The 14,582-nt window shown below is 45.5% G+C and overlaps 2 protein-coding genes across 2 annotated transcripts; one reads left to right on the plus strand and one right to left on the minus strand.

Annotated features, from left to right (window-relative positions):
* The first annotated feature begins 407 nt into the window (after positions 1 to 407).
* On the plus strand, positions 408 to 4,352 carry LOC119400368 (uncharacterized). The gene is made up of 3 exons (XM_037667382.2): positions 408 to 575; positions 2,536 to 2,647; positions 4,163 to 4,352. The coding sequence occupies exons 1-3, from the start codon at positions 467 to 469 to the stop codon at positions 4,251 to 4,253; spliced, it is 312 nt and encodes a 103-aa protein (XP_037523310.1). The 5' UTR covers positions 408 to 466; the 3' UTR covers positions 4,254 to 4,352.
* A 4,887-nt stretch (positions 4,353 to 9,239) lies between these two features.
* On the minus strand, positions 9,240 to 13,122 carry LOC119400367 (venom peptide MmKTx1). The gene is made up of 3 exons (XM_037667381.2): positions 12,917 to 13,122; positions 10,803 to 10,923; positions 9,240 to 9,445 (listed from the first exon to the last, which is right to left on the minus strand). Exons 1-3 carry the CDS (start codon positions 13,017 to 13,019, stop codon positions 9,355 to 9,357), a joined length of 315 nt encoding a protein of 104 aa, XP_037523309.1. The 5' UTR covers positions 13,020 to 13,122; the 3' UTR covers positions 9,240 to 9,354.
* Between the last annotated feature and the right edge of the window lie 1,460 nt (positions 13,123 to 14,582).

Below are 14,582 nucleotides of genomic sequence, written 5' to 3' on the forward strand. Positions count from 1 at the left end.
CTTCTTGAAGTTAAAGGAAGTAGTTACGTCCGTACAAAAGCTAGCACGCAAGCCTACCATGATTCGATGGGCGACTTTTATTTATCGCTTGCGTGCATACAAAATGTAGGCTTGCCATTCTGACGTCCCGCTGCGCGTGGCAAGTCACGAGTGGGATCTTGACAACCACGCATCGTCCGTGGTCGCGGCAGTTTCTTTGCTTTGAACATTTGCTTTGAATTTCGTGTGTGTTCTTAAACTTACGCAACGTCAGCCTTCCTGTGTCGTGGGGTCAAGGCGATGTGTCAAGTCGATCATTGTAGGTGCACTGGTAACCGGGAAATGCGCAGTATACTGGCATCGCCGACGTTGCAGTGGTCACGTGTTCGTCTATGTCTTGGGGAGGAGGAAAGGCAGAAAACAAATAGGCACACTCGTAAGAGATCAGAACATAAGCAGCGGTTAGTAGCGACACAAACTGCTCGCCATGGCTCTCACGAAAGCAGTTGTCCTGGTCTTCTCGGCAACCGTGTTCTTATCCGTGTTGCACCGTTCCTCGGGCTATGCTACAATCGGAAAGGTCCCCGTCGAAAATGGTAAGCCTTCAGAATTCTTCAATGTAGTTGAGTGTAATACGAGGGTTGCGTAACGAATCACGTTTTCATGGGTCTCTAGTTTCAGGGGTTAAATTATAGCTCGATATCAATTATTTGTAGCAGTTTCTGATGGCTATGAAAATTTAGCTTAACTACCTGCTCAGCGGTTCTTTGACGAAACATTAAAGGGCCCCTAAGCCACTCCGAGTTCAATAACGAGAGAGTGCCCTTACAAAAATGCACATAGTCTATAGACTGTCCAAATCTATTTTTGTAAGGGTGGTTTCCTCCTCGCCACTTATTTCTTCGTAAAACACGTGCACAATGTCGGCACTAAGCGTTGGGCCTATCATGATTTCGCGCTTTTCGGTTACACGCTGTTATCTGCGCTTGCGTAGTACAAAATGCACAAAAGGAAGTGAAACGAGTTGATCGCGCACGATAGTCATGCGAGAACACGCAGAACAGGCGTGCGACTGCCTGACAAAGCGTGGTATGAGACAATTCACAACATATGTCCTTTATAAATGACCCACAGAGAGCTTATTTCCGCGTGACGTCACGTGAACAGACTGCCAGCGTCACGAATTGTGCCGAAACAGCGCGCTGGCCGAAATGACGGGAAATTACAGGAGATAATAACGCGCTATTTCTTTGTATTTTCAGAAGTTATTTAGGGAGTATTTAGAAACGAGACAAATATTCTGCTATTTAATCTGTTCGACGTAAGCATCCAATGAGCTACTGTGTTTTCTGCTGACATGCTCCCGTCATGTCAATAAAAACCTAGCCATGGTCGTTTACAAATTTCAACAAACAAACGCTTATGCTGAAATTACTCCACCAGCACCTACTTACGTGGTGTCAGGGCTTCAAGTTCAACAAAAGAGGCAAGAAAAGACGCGCCAAAACAGAGCAGCGACAAATCGAAAAATATACGCTTCAGTAGAGATACGACGCAGTGTTGAAGAACCGCGCCTAGCCACTTCATATGGCGCGTATACATCACATAAACTGCCTAGACGCAGCGTCACAGGACGGCGTTAATGATCGTGAACGTAGTCGATGGCAGCAGGCCAGTAGAATCGAGTGCATGAGCTACATTTGTCTAACGCTGGACAATGGTAGAGTAGAGTAGAGTAGACGCTGGAAGCTGTGGCTCATACCCACACTGGGGGATTGGCCAAGAACCGGTTAGTTTAGATATAGCAGGAAAAGGCTTTCTTTTTCTACACTATATATCTGTATGATACACGTATATGAACGAATGTGACCATGAATGCCTGATAATGATTATTTGCTCCTCAAATGACAAGAGAGGGCTATAAGGATAAAAACACTACCCTCCTTTTTAACTGGTGGGCAACTGACCATTACACTGAATTGTTGCCGACTAGCCCAAACCACTATTCTTCTGTGATGATGAGCATAGTTTCCTATAACAATCACTAGAGGGAACTCTGGCGCCGCGATCGTTCAGCCGCCATGGGAATGATGGGTAGTACATGGATTTGTCTAGTCTTCGCACTTGCTGCTTCGAACCCACTTGTGACTGTTTATTGTTGTGTTTCGGCGTTTGTTTCGTGTAGAAGAATGGAACGCTGTGAACTTCGTGACACGCTTTGAATTGGTGAGCCTAAAAAGCTCAAGGTGGTGAAGTGCAACTGCTCAACTTTTGCTGAATTTTGTCTTGCAAGAAAGCGGCTGCAGGCCATACGGAGCCGAAATAACGAAGCTTAGACAAGTTCATGTACTACCCATCATTCCCATGCTGGCTGAAGCGCCATGCGTTGCAGCTCCCATAGTCCTAGCTCCAGATTTCCCTATAGTGTATTATTAACAAATTTTGGGTTGATGAAAGTGAAAAGCCAACCACTTCCCCTCCGCCATAAGAAACGCTGGACCACTCCAGCTCATTTCAAAGAGACTACGGGTGTGTACACGCCTTTTTTCTTTCAAGGTAATTGTGTGTACAACGGGACGGAAGTATCTCCGCACGAGCCACTGAAGCTGGAGCATCCCTGCGAGGAATGGGTGTGTGACCCAGCTACAGGGGAACTCTCCACTACAGGGTTAGTTCAACGCATTCCTATATAGCTATATGCATTCATCTGTTCGATAACCGTTCTAACACGTTCGCAAATCGCCGATTGTATTGATTACAGTTCGATAACAAAATCCATAGCGCAAGTGTACCTTGTATACCCACACATTATTCGTTTCAGATCAGTTTTGTAGCGAGGACGTTTTGCCTTCGTTACCGCAAGAGAAAGTACGCTGTAGCGTGACCCATATGTCATATGTTGTGACTAATATGGCACAATTCAATAATTATTCACGCACTAATCGAAATACGTATGATTTGCGTTCTCATACTGCTTCCACGGTCAAGGACTTTAACATTTTTGAAACAGTGGCACGACGACGCGGACGAAGAAACTAGAAGCACAAAACCACAGCGTTTTGTGCTTCTAGTTTCTTGGTCCGCTCGTCGTTGCGCTGTTTCGAAAACCTTCAAGTACTGTCACAAACTAGCCCATCTTTCAATCTTTCTACCGTCAAGGACGTGTGGATAGTCCGTCGCATGGGCGTCGGAACGGGGTGCAAAAGGGGCACTTGACCACCTCAAGTCACACCAGCTATTGCACCCCACCCAAGCCACACCAGCGCTCCTCTTCCGCCCCCACCGCATTGCAACACGGCCCTCTCACCCGCCCCGCCCCCGAGATAACGTCATCCATGGTCCGTCATGTACGACCTGTGGCTTGTGTGACACAAGCCGTACATAAGACCCAACATAACGCCTTATCTTAGAGTGTACCGAATTCCTCACGCAGCGGGCATTGCTAAGGAATATAACCTGATTGGACTTGAGTGTACGATCATCGATGCCTGCCTGTTTACAAGAGGGTGGTCCAGGCACAATTGAGCCCTGCTAACATTCGTGAACAAAACGTATTTGGTCTCCCGTTTATATGAATTTTTTTCGAGCTTCTACTTATTTTTGTCCAAGGGTTCGTAATCTTTTTCTTTACTTTCATACCTTCTTTCCTCTATCTCTTCCCTCCTGCCGAAAGTGTAGGCAGGCGTTGTGTCCTTCTAGGTGGCAGCTATCGGCGTGCTCCCTCCTGATGTCCTCTGTGTCCATGTGTATCTGTGCTTAGGTGTACATATCACAAAATAATACTATTAATAATAATAATACACTATTGCTTTACTTCCGCTGAAGTTACCTGTTTATTCCATGTGGCTCCATTCAGATTTGTAGAATAACTTTCGCTCAGCCTGCATCTCTTATAGCGGCGCGATTAGGTTCTTTAGCATAATTATCGCGCTTCCAGAGCATTGGTGCTAAGTTCGATCGCACGAGCCGAATACTGTGTTCCTGAATGATGAAGCGTTTGCCTGCCACAACGACCGCTTGTTTTCTTTGAGAATGCTGCGCCACTTTTGCGATTTGCATATAACCTTCAATTTGATTTGCGTCGTTTTCGTCGACAATGCGCTCGAAATAGTTGAAACATTGAATTACTAGCTTGCAATATGTTTCATATCAATGAAATTTGAAATATCGATTTTCCTTTCAGGTGCAGTCCAGTGGAACCAGGCCTAGGTTGCATTGCACTCAAAGGCAGTGGAGTCTATCCGGAGTGTTGCGAACATATAGCCTGCTACTAAAGGTCTGCGTGATTACATATTGCCGGTACTGACGCACGCGTGCGCAAACTGTTGCATACTCCTGGCTTTGCTTTTCGAATAAACAGTTGCAGTTTTGCGACCGACCTTTCTGTTAGCTGTTATTCGGTTATTCAAGATCCTCACAGGCTCCGAAGTGGATTATTGTGGGATACAAAGGGTCACACAATGAAAAGAATCAAGAATCTCGTTATACATGAGTTCACCAGTATGGTAACGGATCTTATGCAATAGTTAGCGGTGAATGTCATATTTAGTTTATACAAGGGAGAAATTTGTAAATGTGCAGGTAAAGCAATTTAAAACACGTTCACTTGACATGTATACATAAGCAATTCAAAATCAACGCTTAAAATTTGTGCATAGCTAGTTTCTAAAAACACGACTTTCTGCTTCCTGCCATTTCTTCCTCGTGTCTTTGTTTCTTTGCGCTAATATGTATTTCTTAGAGGCAAACTACCATTTCGAGTACCGCACCCCAATTGACGCTTCCACGTGCCACCGGTATAAGACGTAATTGCGCTGGAAATATTACGTGCAAATCGACTTAACACGTCTACGTATGTCCGATATGTTGCTACTGCCAGAGGTTGAGAGCGGTTACGCCATGCACATGCATAATAAAGAATTCTAATCATTATATTGACTCCTTGACGAGAAATGTGGTTCTCTCTTTTTTCTTCACAATTATTTTACAGCTAAGGAACGTTGAAGATGAGCTTTGTCGGCTGGGTAAACTCAACTAACGACGGCTGCAGGGAGCACCTTTAAAAAAAAAAACTAATAAATTCGAAGCATTCAGCGAACTTCTGCGACTTTGAGCGTATCTATCTATCTATCTATCTCTCTATCTATCTACCTAGCCGCCTACGACTTTGTGCTCTCCTGGTCGCTTGGTTAATCGAATGTACACCAAAATTGGTATGGCATAACATGACTGTATGACGAACATAAATGACAAGTCATAACATGAAAATCATGACACGCATGTCATGTACAGCATGATTTACATGCCACGCTCATGGAGCGCTGGCGACCGTTTCGCTAGCTTGATATACACCAAAATTGGTATTGCGTGACGTGACTGTGTGACGAACATAAATAACACCCGAGTTAACATGAAAATCATGACACGCATGTCATGTGCAGCATGACTTACGTACCACGCTCATGGGGCGCTGGCGGCCGTTTCGCTGGCTTGATCTATCGTGAAATTGGTATTGCGCGACGTGACTGTGTGACGAACATAAAAACACGAGTTAATATGAAAATCATGACACGCATGTCATGTACAGCATGACTTACGTACCACGCTCATGGGGCGCTGGCGGCCGTTTCGCTGGCTTGATCTATCGTGAAATTGGTATTGCGCGACGTGACTGTGTGACGAACATAAAAACACGAGTTAATATGAAAATCATGACACGCATGTCATGTACAGCATGACTTACGTGCCACGCTCATGGTGCGCTGGCGGCCGTTTCGCTGGCTTGATCTACCCCGTAATTGGTATTGCGCGACGTGCCTGTGTGACGAACATAAAAACACGAGTTAACATGAAAGTCATGACACACATGTCATGTACAGCATGATTTACGTGCCACGCTCATGGTGCGCTGGCGGCCGTTTCGTTAGCTTGATATACACCAACATTGGTATCTTCCGACGTGACTGTGTGACGAACATAAAAACTAGGGGTGTGCGAATATTCGAAAGTTTCGAATATTCGTCGAATATTACATTCGAAATATTCGTATTCGATTCGGAAAATCGTGTATTCGAAAAGTTTCGAATATTCGATAACTTAGAATATTCGAAAAAAATCGAATATGCGATTCGATTATCATGCATAAGATAACTCGTCTTCCACATTTCTGCTGCGTTTGTATAGCTGAAAACGTTGCCGAGAGGAGCGATACACATCGTAAGTACACGGAGGCACGATATCTGCCTGCGACGAGCGTCCCAATACGTATGATTTATTGCTGGTGCATCTCCGACGTGCAGCGCTGTTGGCGATCATGTAACCGTACATTTTCAATATTATGCGGCCGTAACGTGCCGCACTACCACTCGTTCACTATGCGGGACCACTTCTGAAGAAAGACAGTGGCCCACGTGACTGGTGGCGGACTGTAGGCGCCTTCAGATAGCCCAGTCTGGCAAAGCTTTGCCCCATGTACCTCCCTATAACAGCCACTTCTGTTCCAAGCGAGCGTGCCTTTCCAGTGGCAGGGGGGAGGGGGAGTTGTCTCTGTTAGAAGGGAGCGCCTGCTGCCTGATCATGTGGAGCAGCTCATATTTCGTCATGATAACGTCTAGTCATTACTTTCATTGTGCTGAGATATTTGCTTGTGTTGTGATGTGCATTGTGCTAGCCTGGACATTGTGTTCTGGAGATAGCAGTGTATGTTGTGTTGCCAGTCAGGCTGTTAATGTTTTTTTTTTTTTCAAAATATTGTTACTGTGGAGGCATCTTTCCTTTGATATTCGATATTCGATTCGATATTCGAAGGTGGATATTCGTATTCGATTCGTATTCGAAAAATTTGATATTCGCACACCCCTAATAAAAACACGAGTTAATATGAAAATCATGACACGCATGTCATGTACAGCATGACTTACGTGCCACGCTCATGGTGCGCTGGCGGCCGTTTCGCTAGCTTGATCTACCCCGTAATTGGTATTGCGCGACGTGCCTGTGTGACGAACATAAAAACACGAGTCAACATGAAAATCATGACACGCATGTCATGTACAGCATGACTTACGTGCTACGCTCATGGGGCGCTGGCGGCCGTTTCGCTAGCTTGATCTACCCCGTAATTGGTATTGCGCGACGTGCCTGTGTGACGAACATAAAAACACGAGTTAACATGAAAGTCATGACACACATGTCATGTACAGCATGATTTACGTGCCACGCTCATGGTGCGCTGGCGGCCGTTTCGCTAGCTTGATCTACCCCGTAATTGGTATTGCGCGACGTGCCTGTGTGACGAACATAAAAACACGAGTTAACATGAAAGTCATGACACACATGTCATGTACAGCATGATTTACGTGCCACGCTCATGGTGCGCTGGCGGCCGTTTCGTTAGCTTGATATACACCAACATTGGTATCTTCCGACGTGACTGTGTGACGAACATAAATGACACGAGTTAACATGAAATTCATGACACGCATGTCATGTACAGCATGACTTACGTGCCGCGCTCATGGTGCGCTGGCGGCCGTTTCGCTAGCTTGATCTACCTCGAAATTGGTATTGCGTGACGTGACTGTGTGACGAACATAAATAACACACGAGTCAACATGAAAATCATGACACGCATGTCATGTACAGCATGACTTACGTGCTACGCTCATGGGGCGCTGGCGGCCGTTTCGCTAGCTTGATCTACCCCAAAATTGGTATTGCGTGACGTGACTGTGTGACGAACATAAAAACACGAGTTAACATAGAATTCATGACACGCATGTCATGTACAGCATGACTTACGTGCCACGCTCATGGTGCGCTGGCGGCCGTTTCGCTAGCTTGATATACACCGAAATTGGTATCTTGCGACGTGACTGTGTGAAGAACATAAATAACACGAGTTAACATAAAAGTAATGACACACATGTCATGTACAGCATGACTTACGTGCCACGCTCATGGTGCGCTGGCGGCCGTTTCGCTAGCTTGATCTACCCCGAAGTTGGTATTGCGCGACGTTACTGTGTGACGAACATAAATAATAGGAGTTAACATGAAAACCATGACACGCATTTTCCTCAATGACATACAAGACGGTGTATGTAGCTCTTTGCTGGCTGCTTCGCATTACATCGATTCCCACAATGCGTGGGATCTGCCGGCTTTTTCGACTCTTTTCGGTCTGACTTGCCACGTACACATGACTCTCTTTAAAAAGACACGTGAACTGTCTTTGGAGATCATTATATACTCCCGTCGGAGAGTCGTCGGAAACCCAAGAGGGAGTTAACATGTCTCTTTAAAGAGAGTCATATACGGGGCAGGTCAGGACCCATCGAAAGGAGTAATGCATACTGTTTTTTTTTTTTTTTTTTAAGTGAAATGTACTAAGTGTATTTGACGTTACTGTCGCACTGTGTTCTCTGACGCCTTTAGATGGCTCGCGCAAGATGTCTTGTTGCTTTTTAGCGGCGTTGTATTGTCGCAAACGGTTCCCATGTTTGCTGCCGCATATCGATGCGCGCCGGTAATGCGATCCAGCCCATCTTCAGCCGCTACGTAAAACAACTGGGCAGATGCGACGGAGCAGAGAAAGGGACACCAAGTCGACGTTCACTCGGCGAGCACCGTAACCTCGTCATGCAAAGCTACTGGAGAGCAAGCATATATGATGGGACGCGCATGCGCACCGCTGCTCTTGGGGCCCTCTCGAAAACCGGCGCCGCGACGGCAGATAGCGCGTCGATGCAATTCGGCATGCGCTCCCGTGGTCCAAACAATTTGCCCATGGGTGCACATCTCTTGGCTTTCGCTCTTTTAGCGCCATATTATTACATATACGTGCTTTTTTTGTTGTCGTTGTTGTTGTTTGAACACTTCCACGATTGCTCATTAATGGTTACCTTATCTGAAAGTAAATGAGAAAGAGCACTAAATAGCGCTATTATGGACAACGAGTTTTATTGCATGTGATCAATATATTCTTTTGTTCAAGAACAATAATAAGAGAAAGGAGGACTGACAGTGCACCTCAGCAATTATGTCACTTAGAGCCCACTATCAGAAAGCGGAATTTATGGTTCTGAGGAAGCTATGGACGGGAAGCTGAGGATACTATCCTACTTTAATCACAGTTCATTATTTGTTTAAATATTTTTCATCACCATCAATATGTCAGCTTTGCGTGTGAACGCACGAGAATCTATTGCTGAGATTGGCAAGGTCATTCAAATTGCTGAGATTGGCAAGGTCATTCTATTGCTGAGATTGGCAAGGTCATTCGCAAACCACGAAGACGGTAATTCGAAAGTAAAAATTTGTGCCAGAAGGTTTCCTGTCAATGTTTTTGTTGGCGTTCTGAAGCCGACAACGCACTCAGTCGCAGATCACTTTTTCACAGCAGTCTGGATAGACGCCGGTGCCCTTGACTTTCCTGCAGCCAGCACCTGCACCCACGGTACCACATCTGAAAAGGAAAACAAAAAGCAATCAAGATCGATCTGGTCCTGTGGAAATTCAAAGCGCTGTAGCAATGACAGATGGAAATATTTACAACGCAGAAAAAATGCGTACTGAATAAAGCAAAGCACAGATCGTATGTCGTGTCTTTTCTTCTGTCCGCGTTTTTGCTGCGCTGTAGATATTTAGATATCGACAACCAATTTGCCCAAGCAAACGCACTCCGAAGCAACGACAGCTTCGTCATTTTACCGATCCAGTATTTGGCCTCATTATTATTTATTATTATTTAGGAATACTGCAGGCCTTAAAAGGCCCAGGCAGGAGGGAAAAGTACAAACAAAAGTACAAAGTGTTCAAGTATCAAGAATAATATACAAGGAGGATCTATACAAAGCAACAACAAAGTGAATCTACCAACAAGTAAACGAGCATTAAAGAAATGTGATACAAAGAAAAATAATATACAGTATGAGAAGATAAACAATACATAACTATCTAGTCAATGTACAAAGGAGTAGCAAAAGAAATAAAGGAAAAAAAACTGGAGCACTGTATTGAAAGAGGAAGGGCTAGATTTAAGATGTAATGGAAGCGATAGAGTCGGTGTTGCCGAGTGTACTAAGAGGTAGGCTACTGATCGAGGGAAAAATGAATACTTAAAATGTTGAACCCTGCATTTAGCACAATGACGGCGCTGGATTGTAAAGTGTGGAGCAGACTGGGCGCCTACCTTAAATGTTAGGAAGGGGGCCAGGGGGAGCCAAATTGGTGACGTCATGTGGTGGTGGTGTGCTTGACCAGCTGACAAAGTTCTTGCAGCTCTGTCAAAGCATATGCTACTCGGCTCTGCTCTTACTACACTGTGTCGCAATGAGATATTGCTCATGAAGAATACCTGTGTGAACATTGTCAACAAGGGCAAGTGCATTTTACCAGCAAGCCCAAATTCGCAATATTGCATTTGCAAAGTACAATTCGTTTTCATAACACATATAAGAAACTTCTTTGCTTCTAGGATGACCGAGCAGTGCTCGAGCGTCTGTAGTGAACGAACTTTACGTTTGACATCTAAACAATTGAGGCAGATGTTCTGGAGAAAATGGAGGGCTGGAAGAGAAAAATCTTGAACAGTGGCTGTTTACTGAGTCGACGTTTCGGCAAGTGGTCTTGTCTAATTAAAAGCAGCAACTGTCTCAAAAAAGACAATACCACTTGTCGAAACTCCAGCGGCATCCCGTGTTTAAGGATTTTGTTACCTCTTTACGATTGAAGACACATTTCTTGTAATTATTGTTTGCAAGCTTCAAGGGCATGTTCTTGTTCGCTGCAATGATCGAGATAGACAGCGAGATAAAACGAACCCTGCTATTGAAAGGTGACCGGTTGCGCCATCACGTGTATTGCAGGTCCACGTTTCACAAGGTTCTTCCAGGTTCAGGGGGTGACCTGATGCTATTTTTGTCCCGTTGAAGTCGCATTCACCTGCAAAAAAAAAATATTGTCACGGGGTCGTGACTTTGACGAAGGCCCCAGTCAGCGTGTCCAAGACGAAACTCCTTTTTCGCCCGAACTTGTCCCAGGAAATTAAATTTAAAGTACAAGCAATCCACGCTGTACACAGATAGCGGCGAGCACTGTCGTCGGTCGTCGGTAATCTGATCAGCGCTAAGGCGCGTCGGCATTTATACATGTGGCGTCCAAGGTTCTAGCCTTATCGTTGGTGGCGGCATAAGTAACAGAATAAGCATTACTGTTCTCGTTGCGCGCCCAAGTCCATCAGGACAATCGGCAATGACCGGCGCAGCGCGCGTGAGGCAGTGGCCGCACATGCAACAGGTCCGGTTGCGTGAGAAATAAAATAAGCGCGCGTGGCAATAGAATAACAGTGAACGCGCTGATACAAGTCGTGCATATTTTAAGGAACACATAAGGTGACACGAGATTTGAACTCTACAATATTTAGTAGGAACAATGTACGAGTGGCCTGCCGCTAGGGATGTAACCTACGAGCGTTGTGGCGCTAGTCAGCACCTGTTCGCTGACGTCAGCTTTAACGCTCGTGATGATGTTTCGCCAGCGCAGAGCGCTCATATCATGTAATTAATATTCATAAATGCAAAATACTTTGGAAATAAAAATACGGAAAGTGAATTAGAACTTTTTTTGCATTTAAAAGGACACAGCCGTCCTACACTATGCAAGTCTACGGCTTCTCACGTTAGTCAACCAGTGCGCAGTAAATACTTAACCGCACAGAATAGCTTACTTGACCCTCGGTCTAAATTTGCAGAAACAGTCACATAATGCCGGCAGTTCGCCACACAATACAGGCTTTATTACTCCAGCGCCGTCCAAACGGTCGCAGAGTAGCAGACGAACAGGTTATAGGAAGCGCCACCTACGGCAAGCGGTTGAACGAGAGCGGGGACGCGCGCTCCCATAGGACCCCCGATATCTGGGCAGGTCAGGAGTACAGTAGGTCGTGTTTATGACAAGGTCATGCGATTTTTATAATTGTCCTGTAAGAAAGCCGCGACAAGTTTCTCCCTAAACTCATTACTGAGGAAATTGATTGTGCTCATTTCAGCAGCACCTTCAGTTTGCGAGTTTATTAAGGCATTGAACGTTGCACAGGAATTCTTCGAATAATTCTGAAGGCTTTAGTGATGCAAAGCTTTTTGCGGCAGAAGTTTGAAATCATATTGCACCAATACACGCAGTATTTGTCCGACCCTAGAAGATGAGACGCCGGCCCAGTACACCTGTATTGTCGCTTTTAGGCGCCGTATTACATCGCACTTGCAATGTGGCTCCACTAGTGGGGAGTAGAGGATAAATTAACCTGGCCACGTACTACGAGTATACATTCCAACACGAACAAGTCCGAAGCAACCACAATGCATTAATTTATATTCATTTTTCGCTGCCTTCGTAACAATGGCCTAATATCATGTTCCAAAATGCACATCTGTGGCTGATCAAGGCATCTATAGTAAACTATCAAATAGCATAAACGATTTTCACAACAAAAAATAACATATACAGTGCAGAAGAGAAGGCACATTGACTAGCGCTTGTTCTTGTCGCTTTTGATTATGTACTGTGTGTGTTCTTGCGCTAAACATTTAGTAATACATAAAGATTGTTGGGTTTCACGTCGCAAAACCACGATATGCATCATGAGGGACGCCGTTGTGGAGGGCTCTGGGAATTTTGACCACCTGGGTTTCCTTAACGTGCACATAAATCCTAAGCAGATGGACCTCTAACATTTTGCTTCCATCAAGATTCGGCCCCCGCGGCTGGGATTCGATCTCGCGACCTTCGGGTCAGTGGTCAATCACCATAACCACTAGACCACCGCGGTAGGGGCGTTGAACATGTCGAAAATCGAACATCGACTAGCCTAGTTCCCCGCCTTGCTTCGATTATACGTTTGAAATACGGCAGAAAAAATGTACCTCGCATTGCTTACCATTTTCGACGGGAACCTCGGCAATCGAAACATAACCATTGGCCGTGTGCCACTCGGTGAGTACCACTGTTGCAGCGAACAGAAGAAAGCTTCGAAACCACATGGTGAACCGAGCCGCTTGTTTGCAGACTTCGACCAACTTGAGAAACACTGCCCGTTCACTTCGACTCGTTTCTTTAAGTGCGTCAAGGAAAGCACGAGGCACTGTAGAAATACTCCTTCTTGCGTCTCTTCCCCGCCTCTCAACCTCTTGCAAGATACACCCCTTTCGCAGCCGCTCAAAGCTTGCTGTAACTAGATATATGCTCATCGCAACGGACACGGTACGTTATCTAAGCAGTCTAACGTTTCGCTTTGCGTGACCCGAAGACCGCAGACGTTCAGCAAACAACTACGCTGCTGCCCGGGAAGAGACGATGAGCGCTCAAGGTCGCCCCCTTAGCGTCACCTAAATAAACATAACGCAAGAATGTTCAGCGATAAAATAGACATGTTTGCATGAGTTCAGCTGCTGGCATGTTTCTTTCCCTCCGGGTGATGGACTGAAAAAGGCGCCATGATGAATTCCACTGTGTCATTTCAATTCACGCTGGTGTTGACGCCTTGCTGTAGATCACATTTAGGGCTCCTGGACCAAAATAAATCTCGTTTTCTCGGGTGTTTAGGGGGCTCTCAAACAGCCTCTGAAAATGCAAAGGACGAGTGCGTTATTCTCTCCTTGCGTTTCCCGTCTTTTCGGCGTAATTCTCGTGACATCAGCAGTCTGTTCACGTGACGTCATCAAATCAAAATGAAATAAATGATTTTTTTTTGTTTCCCAGAAATAAACAGGTTCTGGAGAGGTTCACTGGCTAAAAGCTGTTGATGGACAGCTTGACGGGGCCATTGAAAAAGACATTTGGGACAATTACATTGTTTACAAGATGGGTAATACACGACAAAGTAAACGTAACATATAGACGCTGTTTCCTATACGAAATTACGATGTAAGAAAACTTCATACACAAAAGCTACTACAAGGCAACATGATACCAAAAATGCAATAGAAAGATAGCTACATGGGCACGACCAAAATAGGGGGAAAAAGAGGAAATGAGAAAATGCGCTCTCGATTGGGCCATATAAGAGGGATATCAGTTGGGAATTGTCGCCTACCCTTCTCTGCCATGCGGTCGCGCGCCCGTTCTTACTTGTCTCGCATGACTATCGTGCGCGTTCAACCGATTTCGCTTCGCTTTGGGTGCTTTCGACTGCGCAAGCGCAGATGACAGCCTGTAGTTTAAAAGTGCGTAATCCCGATAGGCTCAACGATTGGGGCTGACATTTTCCGTGTGTTTTAGGAAGAAATAAGTGGCGAAGAGGAAATGTCGCCTGTAGGAAGGGTAGTGAAGGCGAGGAAGGAAACAATCTCCCGTTTTGAACTCGGAGTGGTTTAGGGGCCCTTTAACGATTGTATGAAACGACTTTATTTCGAGATCCGGCTGGTTGCTGGTCCGGGTCCGGCTGCTCAGATGGAGGAAGGAAGGTCTCGTCTTCCTATAGCCTCCCTGGCCTGCTGGATAGCCCAGGTTTGGCCCTGCAGATCTGAGCTGAGCATCGTGTTCCGTCATCGCTCCCGTAGAGGTTCTGGGGAGCATGTCTGCTGATCGGGGCATCCCCATAGGAG

Source organism: Rhipicephalus sanguineus, chromosome 7, assembly GCF_013339695.2.
Source record: "Rhipicephalus sanguineus isolate Rsan-2018 chromosome 7, BIME_Rsan_1.4, whole genome shotgun sequence".
In the NCBI taxonomy this organism is placed as follows: Eukaryota; Metazoa; Arthropoda; class Arachnida; order Ixodida; family Ixodidae; genus Rhipicephalus; species Rhipicephalus sanguineus.